Here is a 22581-nt window from a genome sequence, read left to right as displayed (position 1 = left end):
TTCTTTAGCTCACTCTCTAATCCAATCAAATGATCAAACCAAACAGCTCTAACTACCATTAGCTTAGAACTTTACGCAGAGAAAGCAATTGTTTCAACTAAATAGTCATTGCAGAATGAGGGACCTCATTTGGAAAAAGTTTGATCATATAGATTCAAAAATTGGATCGTTGGTGCCACATGAATGAAGTAACTCATAATTAATAATTGTAACGGTCAAATTCATCATAAATTAGGTAGATCAACAACTATTTGAAACATATTCCACCCATATATATGATAGCTCATAAATTCGACCACCATTAAATTCACTTTTATCTTCTATAGTAGCGAGATTATTTATGTATCATCTTAAAATGGAAGCACTTCCATGTTAAGAGCATTTAGCCCTCCAAGTAAGTGGTATAGGGTCATGTCCAGTGCCTTGAATGGGTCTTTGCATGGATTTGATTGTTTCCCCTAGGTAGTTTTGCTTTTCCTTCTCTATTTCCAGCCTATTTATGACAAACTGCTATGTGAAATTGAGGACTTTATCCTATGGGTCAAGGTCTAACTTGACCCTAACCTAGGTCAAGGATGATCTCAACCCTGACCTAGGACAGGGTCGGTCTCATCCATGACCCCAGGTCTCATTTTCAATTTTTAGGAGTTTCGGGATCTCAAGATTCGAAAAGTTTATTTTCCCACTTCCAGGTTGGTTGTTTTGGGTTTCGAAATGGTAGACTCTTAAATTAAATTTAATCTAGGTATATTCCTAGGGGTTAAGGTTAAATGGGATTTAATGTTCCTATGTCGGCTTTCTCTAGGAGTTAGTGTCTTAGATATCTATATAAGGAAGCCTCCTCTCATTTTTCTCTAAGTAAGGAGATGCATGATGATATCAAGTGAAATATTACCTTTAAACATCTATTATTCCATGAAGTGAAGTTCTATCAAGAATTCAAGTATTCAAGCATCCAATTCATCAAGGAGATCTATTGTTAGCCATTGAAGGAATCAATCTCTATCGAGCCCTCTTGTTGAAGATTTCATCCATATTCATCCAAGCCTTCTTCTATGCAAAGATACATTCAAGATTAGTGTTGAAGATCTAATGATATTGATTTGAGACATCCTACATGAAATTCTATATACATTTGGAGCATCTCTACTTGTGGATTCGAGGATTTGAATCCTCCACAAGGATTTCCACATAAGCAAGGTGAATAGTTCCATTTGCTTTGTTTATGCATATATATTATTTCAATTATATTTCAAGGTTAATTCCAAACTGGGGTTTAACTGAGGAAAACCCAACCCCTCCCCCCCCCCCCCCTCCAATCCAACAAAAAAAACCATTTTTCTTGTAGATACAAGTGTGGAACAACGAATCAGAGAGCAAATTAGGATGCCCTTTTCATCGAACTTGTGAGATCCACAAATAGAAATTTGGTCGAAGTAGTGCAGGTCAAGGTCGACTTTTCAAGGTACAATTGTGCCCTAGGGTAAGATTGTGCCTTGCCATTAGGGTCAAGGCCAACCTTCCTTCAAAAAGGCAAAATATTTTTGGGTTTTCTCCGTCTCAACATTTCTAGTCCAAACCAAGTTGTAGATTTTCCAAAAACTACATCTAGACATTAGAAATCAACATCTTCCAAATTCAATGTTAGTATTTGCCTTTTATCAATTTTAGGATTTAAGCACATACTCTCCCACCAGGGATAACTTTAAGGAACCCCCCCCCCCCTTCCCAAAATTTATAAAATTGTGGTGAATCACATGTCATTTGGGTGAAAAAAAATTAATAGTGTTGGTGAATTATGCGTCAATCGATGGATATTTGGTGGTAAATTTTTTAATAGTTTAGACAATTTTTATAAAATAATGGCGATCATAATTTTTGTTTTTAATAGAATTATTAATATTGATGGAAAATTATGTTTTGAAATATGGATATTGGTTGGCGAATATTTTAATAACCGATACCTTTTTTATAAAAAAATGGCAAAATTATTTTCCAAATAATTGAATTAATTTATTTGTTATGGCGAATGGTTTTCATAAAGTTATAGTTGGTATGGCTATTTTCAAAAGATGGGAAATAAGTAGCCTAACCTAACATACCAACTTACATAAATTATTGGCAACTAGCAACTCGCAACTGGCAAGTGATGGTGTAAAGACGTAGTTGTTTGACCGTACATTATGGAAGCATAATCTTTGCCACTACCACTGTAATTATGTTAAATGGATTATTTGAGAACTTAGACCATCTGATGATCCAAGATCAATGGCTAAGGTTTAATTTCGGCCAACACTTCTTGAAGGAAGAAGAATTGTCGAGGTAGTCACCGGAATGTTGACACGTATCAAGGTAAGTTGTTTGTGGAGTACAATGCACCCGAAAAGAATTAAATGTCATGTCAATGATAGCGACATTATCTCGCTAGTACGCTACCACTAACCACACACCACTTCCCAAATTGTACAGCCAATTTTTGATAGTTTTTTATCGACAGTTACCAATACCATTGCAGTTTAGTTTATCTATAACTATATATAATAAGCTTAAAGATATCTTATTATTATTACCAATACAAAATGAACAAAGCTCAAATGATTGAAATGATAAACATTAATTACATGTAGATTATAGACAAAAATTACATATGCATTCTACTAGTGGCTCACCTACAATTGGATTGTCCACGGGCTCAATGAATGGATACTTTGCTGCCCAATCAAATTTAAATCTCCTAGCCATCTCCCATTGATGATCAGTTTTTTCTTTTGATTTTCCTCTCCCTTTAGTGTTATTATTAATTGCTCCATCCTGGTACTGGTTATTTACTGGATATTCTTCTTCAAGGTCATCATCATTAGAGATATCAGGTTCTGCAACTTCGTGACCAGATTTATTAGGCTCCCCAATTTGTTGAATGGACTCCTATGTAGGTTGAGATTGTATAGGCTCCTCTGATGATGTACCTTCCTTATTTCAACCAACACTATTGCGCCTACCCCCGCCAAAGTATGAAGATATATTTTTGCATTTCGTTGGCCTCTCTTATTAGTCCTACTCCTCTTCCTATTTAAATTTGACTGTGACATCTCCATCAAATTAAAGGCTGCAATAAAATACTATGGACTCGTAGTCGTAGTCATTTTGGTTCTCTATTGATCGCAATACTATGAAGAAGGCTCCTTCTTTCAGCATGTTTCAATAATGAAACTCATATATCTTAAATAGACAACTACAAATAAATCGTTTTCATTTTGGCGAATGGGCCAATCGTTACATACGATAAGAACTAATATTTGGCGAACCTCTTGTAATTTCAAGTAATCGAGTGGGTGAATAGGGTGGGAATTTGGGACCCCATTTTGTGTGATGCATGGCGAATTGGGTCCTAGGATAAATAAAAATTTCACATAGGAAAATGGGAATTTGGCAAATGATGATCGTCCAAAGAGACACTCAATTAATTTCGTGGCGAATAAGAGTAAACATTAAAGAGAAATATGGGCGAAGAACCCGACTACCAAACTTAAATTACATAATAATAGTGGTGAACATTCTGACCACTATATGAGTATTTTATAAAATTTGGGCGAACCGGTCAACTAGTATACGGTGTTTTTTTTGCCAATTTCTATAGCCCGATCGGGACATATTCACCAATTGGAAAATAATCGCCACTAAAAAAATCCTTGTCTCTCACAACAGAAAGATCATATAACCCCCACTCACACCCCCCCCCCCCCCCCCCCCCCCCCCCCCCCCAATCTTTCTCCCTATTTACCATCACTTGATCCATTTTTGCATTGAACACCCTCTTGTGTTTAATCAATTTGAATCATTCCCATTGAAAATTAGGGTTGTAAAGAGGGTTTCCATTTTCTTTCTATTCAATTTCCTTTCTAGATCCTTTTACATAATTTTACTGAGAACTACCTTCTTTACTTGAGAATTTGGAACAGAGGCTTGTGCTTTAATCCATTAAGTGTAGGAAAGAAGCATTACCTTGCTCTTCTGTAAACTTGCTTTTTCCTTTAATTTCCTTTGATCCGGCGGCGCAATTTGCAAACTACTCTTTTCATGCCTTGAATACTTTACCTTTTTCTTTTCCGCACAAGGCTTTTTGTCTTGATTTCTCAACTTCGCTTGGAGAAGCCGCGAAAAGAATTCTCTACCTTGAGCATGTGAACACTTTATTTCCTTTGTATCGGGCTCTTCTTTGCAAATGATTCCATTAAAAGCATCTTTTTGGCATCTCCTTAGAATATCCCTACATTAAGTTTAGGAATTGTTTACCTTCCTTGTCTTTCGAAAAAGAAGTTTTGAATGTTTCTATTAGATGGAAAAGCACCATTGAGACCTTCACTTTTGAAGAGAGAAACACTTAGAAACATTTTTCTTTTCTTTGGCCACTTTTCCTTATATGTCCTTGAGATGAATAGCTAACTGTGAATTCATCATTTAGCAATGCATATTAAGGGCCCATATTAACTTCTTTATAACACCGCACCTAGGTCCACTGGACATGTAGAATCTTCTAAATGGAGCACGCATTGTCTTGCTTTATACACATAGTTATTCATTTTTAAATCACAACTTTTGATCTAAGATAGCATCAACTATCAGGATATGATCTTAATCTTCAGAAACACACTAGAAGTTGTTCACTTCCAGAGGGTGAGTAACTAAAAATATCAAGTTTCGTTTCTCTACATAGAAATGAGCGTTGGCTTCTAATCTTCAATCTAAGAGTTTCTTAGCTTCATATTTTTGCTTCTCTTAGTCTTTTCATCATGAATCGACTAGATATACTCCTACGGATGTCATTGGTGCTTATTCTTTGGGGACTCACTTGATGAAGTTTTCCAAAGACAAAAAACAAGTAGAAATGGACGGAATCTAGAGAAAACACTTGCTTGTGGTAGGAACGAACTGCAAAATCAAAAATAGGACTTTATTCTCATCGGTTTAACGCTCAACCAATCAACCCTCCCACTCCTGGATCACCTAAGACTTTAATGTAGTGGAACAACAAGAATCTTGCATGGAGGCATAAGGGGGAAGTGGAGCAAGGAAAACCTGGAAAGGACATAAAAGGGAACCTTAGGATGTTTGATGAGAAGAGAGTCACCTAGTCCTTCTCTTAGTCCTTTCATCATGAATATACTCCTGTGGATGCCATTGTTGCTCATTCTTCGAGGCCTCGAGGCCTCACTTGATGAAGTTTGCCAAAGATGGAAAACAAGCAGAAATGGACGAAATCCGAAGAAAACACTTGCTTGTGGTAGGAACAAATTGCAGAATCAAAATAGGACTTTATTCTCATCAGGAAAACACTCAACCAATCAACCCTCCCAATCCTAGATCACCTAAGACTTTAATGTTGTGAAACAACAAGAACCTCACATGGAGGCATAAGGGAGAAGTGGGGCAAGGAAAACCCGGAAAGAACGCAAAAGGGAAACCTTACGATGTTTGATGAGAAGAGAGCCACCTAGGGGCTATCTAGACAAGAACTTGAACATAATTGCATTGAAAACTTCTCAAGCTAGAAGCTTAAGAGGGATAGACTAAAAGTCTAGCAACAAAGCACAAGTCATAAACTAGTAAAAGATCAGAACGCAAAATAGGGACTATTCTTTGAAATTGACAATTGAGTAAATGTTCAAAATAAATTGACTAGAGAAGAATAAATAACACCAATGCATGTTGCTTTGAACCATCTTAATAATTAGATTATTCGTAATGCAAGCATTGGAGTAATGACAAGAGGAAGAATGAGAAATGAGATTTATTTGATTTCACAATTTGAACCTAAAAATATTGATGAAGCTTGCAAAGAATAATCATAGATTAATGCTATGAAGGAAGAACTAAAATAAATTGAATTGATTAGATATAAATTGTCCTCCTCTGTTGGACCTCAAGACCTTGCAGTAGTAAAAATATTTTTTATGTATTTGAAAAGAACCTTGAAATTTGGTTTACAGTATGATAGATCAAATGATTTCACATCATATACTTATATTCATGTAGATTGGGCTAGAAATGTTGATGATAGAAAAAGTACTGGTGGAGGTGCATTGTTCCTTGAAGAAGATTAGTTTCGTGGTTGAGTAAGAAACAAGATTGCATATCACAATCTACATTGCAGCAGCAAATAATTGTAATTAGTCAATGTGGATGAAATAGATGCTAGAAGATATTGGTATAACATTCTATGAAATGCCTTTTAGCATCTATTTCATCCACATCAACTGATTACAATTAATTGCTATTGCTACATTTTTTTTTGGTGATGTAGATTGTTATATGCAATCTTCTTGTTTCTTACTCAACTATGAAACTAATCTTCTTCCAAGGAACAATGCTCCTCCACTAGAACTTTTTTCTATCATTGACATTTCCTACCCAATCAACATCTATTTCATCCACATTAACTTATTACAATTATTTGCTACTGCTACATATTTTTGCTTTTGATGTAGCTTGTGAGATGCAATCTTCTTTCTTACTCAACCATGAAATTAATCTTCTTCCAAGGAACAATACACCTCCACTAGTATTTTTTCTATCATCAACATTTCCTACACAATCTACATCAATATAAGTATATAATGTGAAATCATTTCATCATGCATTGTGATAATACAAGTACAATGAACATGTCAAAAATTCCAATATTGCATTCAAAGACTAAACATATTGCTATCAAGTATCATTTTTTAAGAGAGTCGCTAAGAAGGAAAATCATATTAGGATATGTAAGTAGAAAAGAGCAGATAGAAAATATCGCAAATATATTTACTAAACATTTGGTTAAGGATTCCTTTGACTGTATCTCATAGTCACACTTGGGGTAATGGCCCCACCTTATGAAAAGTAATTAATATAGGTACGCATCAATCCAGTGTATTCAGAGCACATTCAAAGCTTGGGCATGATGCTTGGCATTACACCTTAGTGGGAGTGGTCGCATGGTGCAGAGCTAATCCTAAAGCTCTTATGTGATGATTTTTATATATTAGTGTCTATTGACACTTGATACTATTTTTTGTTAAAGATCGGCTTGATCCAATATAGGTACTTCGAAGAGTTTATTATCAAAGGGGGAGAACTTCCTAAATGGGGGAGAAAATTTCTTTAAAAAGAGAAATTACTAAAGAACTTAAGATTTGGCATATTGGTTCATTTTTCGTTGATGTTAAAAAGGGGGAAAATCGATGAAAAAACTTTCATCTAAAGAGGTATATGCATAAGAAGTTTGAAGACTATATGTTGACATTTGGGATTGTTGCAAAGATAACGTATTAATGATAGGTTGTCATTGATGTCAATGTATATTATTTGGCCAATGACAAACTCAAATTGTATATATTGCATGCTACTTATCAAATCAGCGCAAACAATAATTGACAAATTTGGATATGTGAGCTTACATTTGTGTAGATGAATGAGTGTAGATGTGATATTTTAGAAAAATTATGGATTGCTTTGTGAAGACTTGTAGCAGACCAATGTGCAAGATTATATGACAAAAGCTCTTGTAGAGTTTTTGCTATGTCTTAATGGCGAGCAAGAATTCATGCTAACAATCATGAAAGATGGTAGAAGAGTTGTTTGTGTGTGCATGTTCAAATTTGAGTCATTTGGCATATTTTGTGGAAAGGGCGTTGGTGTACAATGTGCAATACATTTTACTAGCAACCAATTGCACAATTATAGCAAATGGTTTTATCATTGGCAATTATTATATTCACATTGTACCATGTGCAAAACTTATTGTAATGATTGTACTAAAAGTTATGGAGGTACATTCCTTAACATGGTCTTATCCAATTAATTGTAAATTTGAAAAGTTATAATAAGCAAGACATTATTAATTATTTGTAAAGGGTATAAAGGAAAGATGATTTCCTTGATGTATGTATGGCATGCAAATTGATGCAAAGAATGTAGTATGTGTAGATAAATATGATGTGAGTCAATGTTGACTTATCAGAGCATAACAAAGATGTTGGATGATTGAGTTGATTTCAAAGGAATCATTTTGGCAAGCTTAAATTAATCAATGCATAATTATTCAATATATTATCCTCAAATATTTGATTCTCACTACTCTAAAACATTTGGACATTAAATCTTTATTTTCTTCATAGCCTTTAACAAGGTTAGAACCTTTTAACAACGGTTCAAAGTCTTCTAATAGGAATTTATCTACTAATGTGAACTATTGTACTAAATAAACTATATTTGACATTTATAAGACATTGTAATCAGCAAAATCATTGTATTAGTGTATAATTATTTTTTATTGTGCATCATTACTCTAATCATTGGTGATCAGTTTGATAACCATCAATTTCCCTTGTCAAAGTGCAAATTACCCATTCAAAATAAAGGACATTTAACAAAAGTCTGTATTTATTGTTAAATATGGTTGATTGATCAAAATTTTGGCTATGTGAGGACTTCCGCAACAAATATATTTTATTCCAATCTTAGTGAAAAGTTGTTAATAACATCTCCAACGATGACCCAAATACTCTTATGTATTCTTAAATCTTTAGATGACCTTAATGCCATTGTGATTTACAAAATTAAGCCTGATGGCATCATTTTCCTCATTTAGAAACTTGATGTTTACACAAAGAGCCAGCTATGTAGCCGACGAATTCCCCACCTCATTGCCATGCATAGCTTGTTCCATGTATACCATTCACATTGCATTGCCATTGATGAACCATCAGTCTTGCGCCTTTACACTCAGTCTTAACTGGAATTCTTATTAATGTAAGATACTAGAGTATAATATAATATTTTTTTAAGAGTATAAAATAATTTATTGTTTATATTAATTTTTACTTATAAAATTCTTGTGTTTATTTAATTTAATTTGTAACATAAAGTAGTTTCTCCAATAATATTTTTCTTAGTTAAATTATTAGTTGATTATTATTTATTTTAAATAGTTTCATTTAAATTGAAAAATATATTATTATTTTATTTTATTTATTGAATATATATTATTATTTTTTAGTTAATTTTTTTTTAATTTTAAATAGTTTGATTCAAATTAAAATATATATAATTATTTTATTTGAATTGTGTTGTAATAAATCTTTTAATTGAAAAAATTAAATATACAAGCTTTTCTTGTTCAATTTTAGTTCTAATAATTTATTTGCAAAGATTTTGTTTTTTTTTAATTTAAAATTAAATTATTTTTTTAATGTTTTTTATCAATGAGTCTTAAACGATAACATTTCTTTCACTTAAAAGATTAATACATTTTTTTTCTTTTGAGATGTACAATTTTTTCAAATTAAGTATTAAGAACTCATTTATCTCAATGATAAATTGCATTAATCTTGAGTGAAAGAAAAATTATTGTTTAAGAGTAAAACAAAAAAAAAAATCTATATCTATAATTTAGAACATAGTAAGTATATTATTTTTTTTACTATAATAAGATTGTTCATAGGTGTGAAGACATTACTCACCCTTAGAAAGGGAAGAAGTGGCCTTGTGGGGTGAATGGATTAGTTGTGACCTCCATGAAAGTGTAAAGTCTCTTCTTTGTTGTCTATTTTATTGTGAACTAATAATTTCAGTTAAGACACGTGAGACTGATAGTTACAAAAAGTTTACATTTATTGTATTACATGCATAAGTTATTATAGGATGTGGATGAATTTGAGAAAATCTATAAATTTGTATAGATCTTGACTCACCTCCCCATATTAGTATCTGATTTACTCCTCCATAAATCAATAATTGTTATCACATCATTGGTTCTCTAAAGGAAGCTTAAAGCCTTGGAGATTAGGTCTTGGAAGATAGAGGCTTTCAATCTGGATAAGACTATTGACAATCAGGTGATCAACATCCAACTCATTCTACAAAAGTTAGAACAGGCAAGACAAGATCTAAAGGATTCCCTAAAAAGGAGAAAGGAAATTATCATACAGATAAAGCAATTCTCTTATGAAGAAGTTGAAACTGAAGGATTATTTGACCTGATCAATCCTAATGACAAAGCATCTAATGAACTGCTAGAAAAGAAAAAAATTCTTGAATGAAGAGATAAGAGCACTGAAGAGAGAACATGAAATCCAATCAGTGAGACTATGTGAAGTTATTGAACAAACAAAGAAAGCTGAAGACGATAGAACAATGGAAGAAGATTAAAGGAGGGCAATGGCTACCAGACTAGAAGAAAGGTTATCAAATGTGTAGAAGCTCACAAATACAAAAATGGATCTGATGAATTAACTAATAACTACAAATCAGATACTGAATCACAAAGATATAGATATTGCCAACCTGAAATCTCACAATGAGATACTGAAGAATGAACTAAAGAATGAGAAGGAATCTATGGAGAAATTCAACAAACCAAATCAAGCAATGAAATATTTTGCAGAACTGATGAAATCATCAACTTGTTTCAATCGATCAGTAAATTCATGCACTGAGAAAGCAAAATCATCCACGAATGGAGAAATGAGAAATACAAAACCAAAAGAAAAATAAACTTGCTATCCCTATGGAATAATTGTTCATACTACAAATATCCATCGAAGAAAACATGGTATGCAAACTCTAAACCTAAGTTTATTTGTTACTATTTTTACTGCAAGAAACAAGGACATCAAATACATGAGTGTTGGTCAAGATTGTGGAATGCACCTACTAGACCTAGATTTGAAGGGTACTACTAAAAATGCTAGAAATATGGGCATAGAGAATTTGAATGCAAATCAAAGACAAAACCCTAATGGCCAAATCAGAGAAAGAAGAATTATGCACCTAACAATGCATGTTCCAAATCTCACAAGTTTGGACATCAAAGCAAGAATTGTAGATCTCAAGTACATTCAAACAATCAGACAAAGGATAAAGGAAAAGGCAAAGTAGATATTAAGGAAGTGAGGAATGAAATGAGCTAGAAATGGAAAAAGAAACCATAAGATGGAAATAATGGAGTTAATGGAGCTGAGGTCACACAATCTAATGGAGAAGGTGATCATATCATTTATAACTGAGAAAAAGAGGTATGTATGGAACTAAATACCTAAATGGTAGATCAAACATAAGTTCCTTACATAAATGTGTGCCAAAAGTTTATATCTACATATATAAGATGCAAGAGAACAAAGTTTGTAAAAGGTTGTCGAGTATCAGTATTTTGTCTATGTTGACCAAGTGTTGCAACATAGACCGATCATTATAATAGAGATCGAAGGTTATGGAAGAGACTGAGGTGTTATGTTAGCTAGCTTCCACTCAATGAAGTACACAAGCATTTATGGAAAACCTAATCGATCAAAAGGTAAGGTATATAACAAATTTCATATAGATTATTTCATACCTTGCATACAAATTCTTGAAGAGCTCTGAATGATTAAGTGATCAAGTGATAAAGCAAATTTAAGAAACTATCAAAGATTACAAGAAGCGAATTGATCAAAAAGGTTGAACAAGAGTGTGATTGAGTGTCAAGCATCCAGAGAAGCAAATACATCAAACCCTACTTACACTCATGGCAGTTTCATCTACTACTAGAATGAGCCAAAAGGTTAGTAAAATTCAATTGGTGACGAGTGATGCCTGTCTTCCACCTAAATTTTGTGTTGTTCTAGGAATTATTGTTAACAGAGACTCAATGGGTGTGTTATCCTCGATAACACCTAAATTTATCATGATTCATGATGTCAAAAGTTGCTACATGTGTAAAGTCGAAGAAGTTGGAGACTATGAAATTAGAGAAGCTTATGAGAAGCTGTGTGATGAAGGAACCTTGAAGGATGAGTTCAAAATTGTCGAAAGGAAAGGGTTAACTTGAGGCCTAGAATTTCCAACGATATTTTAGCATAGAATGGATCAAAGTTATCTTAAGAATAATTCATGATATGAAGTATTGGCTATAGGATGGACTGGTAGAAATCGCAAAGATGATTATGCATAGGTTATTGGCTACCCAACCCTAGATAGGAAGAAAACCATGTGATGCTTGAGCTGAGGAGAAGTTGGGGCTAATATAGGAGCCGAGTGGAATGGACATGGTTTGTCCATTACAATCATTTCTGATCCACTTATAAAAAATTTAGTGAGACTCATTACTCACAGATTAAATAGTGTGTTGAGTATGGTTGTGGACCAAGTATGGAAGATTGTGATGAAAGATCATGAGTATGATCTCACCGAGCTGCAAATGATACAACTAGAAGAAAACCTATCATTAATAAGAAATGCAAAGAATTCAATGTGTAAGTTTAGTTCCCTAATTGTCTATACATTTTTTTTATTCATAAGTATTTTCCAAGATTAGGAAATGTTGTATGCGAACAAGACAAACCAATAAAAAGGAAAATTAATGAGTTTATTACTCAATTGGTGGACAATTTTGATAATGCAATGAACACATATTTTGATGAATTCAAGTTAAGAATGAAAAGGAGAATGAGAATTCAAAAGGAATTGGTCACAAAATATTGCAGTGACATTTGTTTTCTTGTTGATATGGATGGCACATTTGTGCAAATAGTAAAGAAAAGGAAGGCATGGCTACAAAGTTTTGGATATGAAATAGAGAGTGATGATGTGAGTGCAGACATTGATGTATTATTGAAGGAAGAAATAGATGTCGAGGCAAAACCGCTTGGAAGATATGAAGAAGAAAAGGAAAGGATTATAGTAAGCATCAAGATAGCTTCCAAAGAAAATAAAATGAAGAAGATGATTGAAGAACTAGAAGCTAAATTAGGCACCCTAGGCAAGGGTAAACAACCATTGTAATTGTTCAAGGTCTTGGTGAAGATGAAGAACAAGACAGTGGTGAAGAGGAAGGAGAAGTAGAAGAGGAAGAAGTTAACAAGGGTAAAGACCTAGTTGTTGTTATGCCACCAAGAAAGTAGGCTCAAAGGTCAAAGAAGAAGGTGGCAACACATCCACCACCAATTAAGCCAAGGACCAAGAAAATTGCTATTGCCAAGCAATCTATAAAGCTAAAAGTAGTAGAGGCTACTAAGTCAAGTGAACCTCAAACCAGGAGAAGGAGATTGGTTAGAGGACCACCTATTAGATAGATCAAAACTATTGAAGAGGTATGTGACAACATAAGAAGATCTATAGGTTTAACTAGTTTCAAACATGTGAAATATGATACATTGGACAATAACGATAAAAATAAAGTGGATGAAGCTATGGTATAAATGAATGCAAATCAAAGGCTAACTCTGAGTGCAATAGAGAATGAGATACCCAAGGATCTATTTGGTAGATTAGAGAGGAAATTGTAGTAGGCTGAAGTAACAAAGAATCAAATAAGAACTAACATACTAGTTAGAGTTATGCTTGATATATCTCAAAAACAAAAGGATAAATTTATGAAACAACATAGGAGCAGATTTGTTCCTAAATACAAAATGTTCTTGATTTTACAAAATAAAGAGGAAGTTGTATGTCAACAGAGTGAATTATTGTGGAAAAATATTTTTGGGCTTAAAAAAAAGAATGTAGAAACTGTGAATATTGATGATGAACACAGTAGTGGAGAAAGATCAGGTGTGTCGAGTTCATAAGACAACATGTCTCCTATACATGCTGACACCCCTAACACTCCAGAAGCTGAGCTGTCAAGGCTCACAAATGAAGAAGAAGATGGTGAAGATAAAGAAGCTGATAAAAATGATAGTATTGTTTCAGCACCTCAAATTGAGGTAAATGTTGTCACAAAAGTTTACACCCTAGTCCAAAAGTTTTTACCTAAGGACAACCTTGTGAAACATGGAAACAACCTCCAAGTTGTGGGACATGAACAATGAGGTTGAGTCACTAGAGAAGGCCGAATTCCTTTGCTATCAAGATGCACCTAGACTACACCTAGAGAGCAAAAGGGAGGAGGAATGCATAAAAGAAACCTACCTAATCTATTCTAAGTAGGTGATGCACCAAAATAGAGTGTTCAGACCAATCTCTACCCATAAATGCACAATACAATTATCATAATAGTCCAAAGATATACGAATTCAAACATGTTTTAATCTAATAGCCACATGTAGATTAGACAACCAAATAAGTGACACAAGGAAGAAGAGATTCACTTCTTATCATTCATAGGCCAAAAGAGATACAAACATGTAGGTTATAGATATGCATAGTACATCGAAGAGAGGAAAATAAAGCTTGCACAATACATTGATGACTGAAAGAGATAAGATAGGGTGTCATATAGTTCAGAGGTCAAAAAAGGGAATTTACAACAGTACACTAGAGAAATACCAGAGAAACATAGAAGATCTGATCCTAAGAAAGATTACAAAATATGCTTTTATATTGTAAGCATATCTTAGATAGCTTCCACTCCAAGATAAAACTCAACAACTGCATTCAAATTTGCAAAGAATAATTACTGCAAAACTGGAAACCATCTAATCATAATGCAAATCTAGATGCAAGAATATCACTTATCCACCAAACAATCTCTAAGAGGATAGGAACGACAGCCATTAATCTTCTGATAGGGTAGATAGATCAATAGGCGGTGATAGATCAGAATAGATGAGAGGATCAGTTAGTAAGGAGAAGACTCAAAATCATTTTGTAGATAAAACTAAGAGTCAGGTACTGAGTCAGTTTTAATAGACTTGAATCAGAATAAATATCTTAACAGAGTGGTCTTAGCAGATCTTTGTAAATCTCCTAACAAAGTCCTTACTTAGTTGTAAGTGTCAAATCCTCTAACTAGGTGAAACCTAATAGTTTCTTAATTATTTAATAGGATAGACTCCTCATAGATTAGATCAAATATTATGGTCAAACATTATAACCTTAACTGGTTAACTTTATTACTGCAGTAGTGAAGATTTGTGGGTGTCATCCCCACCCTAGTTTTATCTTCACCTTGGAAGGTTTCTGGTTAACAAATATTGTGTTATGTGATTTTACTTTCATGTATGTGACTGAATTGATTTACATGTTACAACATGTTTACATTAATTGTATTACATGCATAAGTTATTATTGGATGTGGATGAATTTGAGAATATGTATAAATTGTTATAGATCTTGATTCAAACGCCCACCTCTCAGTATCTAGTATACTCCTCCATAAATCAACAGTACGGGCTCTTGCTTGCCAATGATCTTTTGATGATATTTGGGAGTGGTAAGGAGAGAATGAGCACTAAAGAAGTGTATTTACTATGAGCCTTATGAAGGCATGCAATTGTATGTATTGGCATTGGCATCTCCTTCATGGTTGTTCCACCTTCACCCTTGTTCATGGGTTCTTAGGTGAAACTCATTGTGAATCCTTGGGTAGGGAGTTCTTGTGATGTTCTTGAATTTGTGATTTGATTGTGGTTGTGACCTGTTTGGCATTCGTTCTCCTAGCTCGATGGGTGGTCTCTTTGAGGCCTAGGTTGGGAGGTGAGCTCTCCATGGTTAGTCTTATTTTATTGCAAATTGGATGTTTTTTGAGCCTTGTTGGAAGAAAGAAAAGATAGAAATTTATTTGTGCATATCTCACAAGTGTTGTGTGTATTTCATTAAGTATTGTAGAAGCATTTTATTTGTATTAATATGGTGAATCTTAGTAGTATGTTTTAGTTGTATACAAGAGAAACATAATAGTTATATTGAGTTGTATCTCCTTATTCAAATGTATAAATGCATTGTTGTAAATATGGCAGAAGAATGGAAGATTGATGGTTGCTTACTATGTATTGCAATATTGAAAAGAAAAGAAAAGAAAAAAAGAATAGAAAATAAAGTTTCAAATTTGGTATAGGCTTTTGGATGTATCACTAGGTTTAAAGAATGACTAATAAAGTTTCATCTTCTTCTTGTATCTAGATGATTAAAATTGTTATGAGAAAAATAAGTGTAATTTATGATTTAGCATGTATACTTATGTCTTAAAATAGAACCCACATTTTAAAATAATAAGCCAAGAATATCTAGAAAACTAAAAATAATTAAAATTAAAATAATAAAGTATTGTATTTTGCCTTCACATTTTAGGCATTATAGATTAATTAATTAATTTTATAAGTAAACTTAATTCATTCATCTAAAACAATAAGTGAAAGAAAGATTGTTTGGTAGTTCTAAAATCGATAATTTTATTTTAATTTTGAATAAAACAAACTTAAATTATATATTAATTTAAAACTATATTCTAAGTTGGCATATAAATACATTTTCATATTTCTATATCTCTATCATTTTTATTATACTTAGTGAATGCCAATTTCTTTTAACTATTTTATTATGTCACCAAATAACTTCTTTAAATACTGTACAATGAACCAAATTCTAACATTAACATTAGTCAACAATCTTATTATAGTAAAAAATATATATACTTACTATATTTTAAATTATAGAAATAGAAAAAAAAATTGTTCTACTTTTAAACAATAATTTTTCTTTCACTCAAGATTAATGCAATTTATCATTGAGATAAATGAGTTCTTAATACTTTATTTGAAAAAATTGTACATCTCAAAAGGAAAAAATGCATTAATCTTTAGGTGAAAGAAATGTCATTGTTTAAGACTCATGGATAAAAATCAAAAAAAAATTATTGAATTTTAAATTTCTAAGAAAACAAAATCTATGTAAATAAATTATTAGAACTAAAATTATATATTTGTTTTTTTCCAATTAAAAGATTTGTCATAACACAATTCAAATAAAATAATTATATATTTTTTAATTTGAATCAAACTTTTTAAAATTTTAAAAAATAAAATTAACTAAAAAATAATAATATATATTGAATAAATAAAATAAAATAAAAATATATTTTTCAATTTAAATGAAACTATTAAAAATAAATAATAATCAACTAATAATTTAACTAAGAAAAATATTATTGGAGAAACCATTTTATGTTACAAATTAAATTAAATAAACACAAGAATATTATGAGTGAAAATTAATATTAACAACAAATTTTTTTATACTCTTAAAAAATTATTATATTATATTATCTTAAATTTAATAAGAATTCCAGTTGAGACTGAGTGTAAAGGCGCAAGACTGATAGTTCATCAGCGGCAATGCAATGTGAATGGTATACATGGAACGAGCTATGCATGGCAATGGGGTGGGGAGCTCCTTTACACAATAGTTCTAGTTTTCATGTCATTTCCCAATTGTCTACAGTTCACAGGAAAACCTCTTTAAGATAATTTTATAACGTGCCTAATAATACATTGAGAATTTATAGCAGAATTACTTATGCAGACTTTACAGCAAAATTTAACAAGCAACAAACAACAGATTTTCAAGATGATTCAAAAAGATAAATTAAAATCAACATTTATAGGAAACGGTATGCGAATTTAAGCATTGTTATCTCCCTACTGAAAGTTATCCACATATGCCTCATAATGATAAATTTTAGCAACATGGTTCGAAAGATTCAAAATTAGTTTTTACAACAGAAAACAAAATGCTCAATTTCAACTCTTGTTCTCTCCCTACTGAAAAGATATCTGCGCATAAAAGCATAATGAAAAAATGCAAACATCCGGAAGGAAAGAGGTGACTAAGTTAAAATTGCAAGTTGACGAGGAAATTTAATAATAAAATACCGAGGGCATCTTTAATGGGGCATCTTGAGACTACCAGTTCTGTATTCCAGAATGCGTAAAACACACCTTTGCTTTGAAGGTCGCAACATATATCTCTAGAATTTTATAATTGAGTAGGCCCTTTAAACAATATTATCTGTGATATATACCAGTAAAACGGAGTAAAAATAAAGTTATATGTAAATTTGCTCGTAGACGGAATCCATCCATCTACCACTCAATTTTTACAAGCCGACGTGCAGCGGTGAATATTGAAATAGTTTACTGGAATTAGAATCTTATCAGTATCTTGGCTGCAGATTCTACCACCATACCAATTATTACCCACCAATAAAGGCTAACCTGGCACCATCTCTCCGTATCTTGATAAAGATAAACAATATATGCAGTTACATAGTTTTTCCCTCATTTCCTCAACTGCTAAGCATTAGATTTGTACAGAAAACCAGTGAACAACCATTTCATGATATACATAAGATAATAAATTATCTGCAATGAGAGGATAATAAAGTAATCCTTTCTAACCATGTCAGCATTTTTCTGTCATGTTATTGGGAACAAAATAAAGTTACTTATTATGCCTCATGTTCTGCTTCTTTGATTCTAATGCAGCCCCGTCTCTTAGCATGTCCTGTGAATCAGTGTCCATTCCCAGCTTTGCCAAGGCTATAGCTTGCATGTAAAAAGCTGTCGGCCACTCTGGTTGGCATACTTGAGCTTGCATTGCGTCTCGGAGAGCAAGTTCAGGTTGATCACTCATCAAGTAAGCCAAGCTGCGCCTAGCAAAGACCGTAGGAGACGGCATCGTCATAACGCTAACCAACTGCGAAGAAAAAAAAAAGTTCAAAAAATTTGTTGTTATATATTTTTCGGGATTGTGTATGCACCCGACTCTTATGCTGGATAACTGAAATTTTATATCTTAGGTTTTCTGTTGGTCACATTTGTAACTTTATAATCAGACTTTAAGGCCAAGTGATAACCATTCTTCCAGATACAGAAGGATGAATCATAAAGTTACTTGTAAAAAGCCTGATTAATGTCTAACGTGATAACTAATAATAATAGGGAAAAGAAAAACAATCAAGATCAGTTCTTAATTAAAAAATACAAGATACTTACAGATACAACTGAGAGGTCAAGGCCAAAAAAGATAACTGGAATTCAAAAAAACTAATAAAACTAGAAAATCAAGTTCCAACATACTTTAGAATAGTATTCAATAGCAGTCTTGAAGTCTTTATCTCTGAAGGCAATGTCACCAAATTTCTTTGTGTTTAGCATCTCTTGAACTTGCTGAGTCCACTCTTGAAATGATAGCTTCACAAAGAAATGTAAACACTCAGGTTTCTGACCACTAGCAAAAGCATCAAACCAAAAGATGAAACATGACAATCAAGCTGTTGCTTCAATTAGTTTTCATTCTTAAAAATCCCTATTAAATAGGGGTGTAGAAAGAAACAAATACCTCATTCTCTGCACCCTCGTCATCCTTGTATCCTGTTTTAACCAGCACATCATGTACAGCTGTAAGATCCATCCTTGCACAAGCCTTTCCAAGTGGAGAGAGCATTACTGGTAGAGATGATGTTACTTTATTGATACCCATTAGTACATTGGATGGAACCTGTACACCATGCAGTCTTGACGTCAACAAACTTTATTCATTTGTAGCCTCTGAATGAAGATAATCATTTTAAAATTCCTTCTAACATATTACCTCTGTCTGCTTTTGAAGTGGGGCTAACGCTGTTGCAAGAAACTTTGTGCTAGGTCTGTCTCGAGGTTCAGACTGCAAGCACCTTGATGCCAGTCCAACTAGCTCAGTTGCATCATCATTTGCATACTGTCCTTCTAGGGAAGAATCCATCAACACCAAGACATTTTTTCCACGTATCAAATCTAAGGCCTGCAACATCAATGTTAGCTCATTAGATAAAACAGCTTTGTTCCAAATAATCACAGACCCGTACGTCAAAGCTTGAGCAATTTGAACCTTTACTGCATAAACTCATATAAAAGATTAAACAGTACCAACTGTAATTTTAAAAACAAACCATTTAATAAAGAAGACATTTTCCCCCCATTCATGGAATAACCAGTAAACTCTCTCATTGAAAAATCCTTAATGACTGAGAACTCCCTGGATGACTTTTTAAAACTCAGTTATGATGGAAGGTCTTGAGAGAAACCAGGTCCTGCTCCAGCTGGATTCCTTCTGCAAGATCGTAGAGGTCGGCTGGTTAAGGAATTGTCCTTTCCAGACTTGAAACACAATAGGAGGTGATGTTGGATGGTTTCAATTTATCTGTGTTTGTGGGGTGTAAGAACCTGAATGTTGAAGGCAATTCCATATTTGTTACTAATGGACTTGATTAACAGGGACTAAAAAGATTGTAGGTTTTGGCTAAAGCTCTTAAGCTCTGCAAAGAGTTCTGAAGAAGACATGTACTCACGTTGCTACAAAAAATGCAACGAACTGGCTGAGTTTCTGGATGATACAAGCATTGAGCATTTCTTCATCATGACAGAAATTAGCAATACTGGATAAACTGAAAAGTTGGAGTTGTTTCTAATAGACTATTTTTAGTATCGTAGGTTCTTGCTAATTTTAGTTCATTATTTTAGGATCTTAGTTAATGATCATTTAGGTTCTCCATTTATGATTTTTGAGTTGTAATTAATAAGAAAATACTTTATTACTCTAACATCATTTAGGCATTTCACCCACCTCGACATTATGAAACCTATCTATAATTTTTCATCTTATAACATCTAATCATCAAATATAAATCAATTAATAAAACAATTATCCATTATGCTCTATCAAACACCCAATATTAAATGGAAATCAATCTTCTGTTCACCAATCTAATTAGCATATAACAATCAAAGTTAAATTACTTGTAACACGCATGCATACATATATCCTAACCCTTTGTTAATTATATCATCCAATTTAAACAAGGGAAATCAACCAAAGTTATCTATCAAAATCTGAGGTTTCATTAAGATCTAATAATTCAAATGAAATTTTTAATTGCTCAAGGACAAGCAATTTCAGGAGGGTAGGACTATAATATCTCCTTTATATCTCCTTTAGGAGGGTAGGACTATAATATCTCCTTAGTTTATTTTTAGTTGTCTATGTTTAGACGACTTTGCTTTTTTGTTAAAAGCTTTTGTAAACTCCACATTTTCGGGTATATGGTTAACACAATCATTCAGCTTTTTAGAGTTTCGTGGTATCAGAGCGTGGAGTTCTTTTTTGGGTGAATTTTGTGGTTCCCAGGTTCAGGGTTTGGTGTTCTACCTGGGAGGGAACCAACCCTATGAAAAATATTTATTTTTCTTCTGCAATCCCAACCTTAGAAATACCTAAGAAAATTGTTTCTTCCATCTCTGCAGCTCGCAACCTGGAAAAAACAACTGCAAATAGAACCATTCTTTTCCAAGGGATTTTGCATCTCATTTTCATGCATATTTTTTAATGTTTTTTTCAATCTTCTGAACATCATTTTTAGCTCCAATCAACGGAATTTTTTCAAATTCAAGATCTGCGACCACTGTGAATGTCCCGCAAGTTGCCAATTTTCTGCCAAACAAAATCAGTGTTTTATGCACCATTTTTTTTGAATTTGTGTTTTCTTCAGCCCAAATATTGTAACGAGGGTTCTCTGCACTATTTTCAGCCCAAAATCGTGGCCTCAATACCTGTTTCTCAATTTTCCTTGGCCAAAAAACATCTTGAGTCCAGCTATTGGATTTCTGCTCGTGCTTCCTGAGGAAACAGGTTTTCTCATCTTTAAAACCTGTTAAGGGTTTCTGATTTTCGTCAAAAAATAAAAATAAAATCGAAAAGGAAAAACCATAAAAATTTGACCAGAAAAGTGTTCTCTTAATAACTTCTTTTCTCTTTCAGGTTCAATGTAGTCTGTTTTTTTGCTCCAGCCTTTCCAAAGTGTTCAGTTTTGGAAATTACACCAGTTAAGCATTTATCCAAATTTCAATGCATCCACAGGGTTGATCAGCGACCTCCAATTTTGTGATTGTGTCTTTGAACAACATTATGTTGGAAGGAAATCAGTGCTTTAATGGCCACAATTACAACACCTAGAAGCAGCACATGATGACAGTATTCCATAGTAACACGGGGACACGTCCCCGCCCTTTTTCCCTGACACACCTGAGATGGGAACACACCTGGGACAGGGGGACAGTGTTCCCACGTCCCCAGGGGTGCCACCATTGGGCCACCGTCTTGCCGGAACGTCCACACATCCTTTGTGGGACAGGGGGACAGGAACATATCCTCTGAGGAGACGGGCAGCTGGGTGTGCCCTACCCAACCAAAAAACTGTAGGGTGGGTTTTAAAAAAATTGAACATCTTTTAATATTCTATCGGGTGTATTGAATATCATATCATGTTGCTCAACGTAATCATCTCTATGACGAGATACTCAAACTGTTTATATCTATGACTATTATTATTTAATATTTATATATAGAAGTTAGAACTCTTTCATTTGCTCATTTGAGTATTAATTCTGTAATTCAATGTTCAAAAGGAAAAAGTTAATTCTGTATTCAATGTTCAAGAAACACGTATTTAAATTTTAGTAAACTAGTATTTTACATCTTCGTGTCTTATATTGATATACATATTTTCATTACTAGCATTTTAAGTAACACATGTATAGCATATACAACACCCACCATCCCCAATCGCCATCCCCAAATTGAATCCCAAAATCTTGTCCCCTCGTCCCCTAGGGTTGTGCAACTATGATGTTTCATATATCGTTCCCTAGACAAAATTATTCTAGGGAAAGAAACACACCATACTCAAACTAGGTCAGATCAGGACAACTTTGATGACCGCAACCAAGAAGTTGTCATGCTCATAAAACTTAATGTTCCTTCAAGTACCTTCTGGTGAAATAGCTAAAGAGATTAGAGATCTCTTGAAGAATC

At 33.3% G+C, this 22581-nt stretch overlaps 1 protein-coding gene across 1 annotated transcript in view; it reads right to left on the bottom strand.

The window, feature by feature from the left end:
* Positions 1 to 17590: 17590 nt before the first annotated feature.
* The window catches only part of LOC149563074 (serine/threonine-protein kinase BSK2-like), a 31116-nt gene continuing 26125 nt past the window's right edge, over positions 17591 to 22581 (bottom strand). The window contains exons 7-10 of the mRNA XM_089826493.1: positions 19327 to 19515; positions 19075 to 19233; positions 18813 to 18926; positions 17591 to 18429 (exon numbers count right to left, since the gene is read on the bottom strand). Coding sequence (XP_089682619.1) covers positions 18175 to 18429; positions 18813 to 18926; positions 19075 to 19233; positions 19327 to 19515 — 717 coding nt within the window. The 3' untranslated portion in view covers positions 17591 to 18174. The remainder of the gene's footprint in view (positions 18430 to 18812; positions 18927 to 19074; positions 19234 to 19326; positions 19516 to 22581) is intronic.

Source organism: Cupressus sempervirens, chromosome 4 (genome assembly GCF_028749045.1).
Source record: "Cupressus sempervirens isolate cs-2001-9-10 chromosome 4, ASM2874904v1, whole genome shotgun sequence".
NCBI lineage: Eukaryota > Viridiplantae > Streptophyta > Pinopsida > Cupressales > Cupressaceae > Cupressus > Cupressus sempervirens.
The sequence above is the reverse complement of the archived record's forward strand: the minus strand, read 5'-3'. Positions and strand labels throughout refer to the sequence as shown.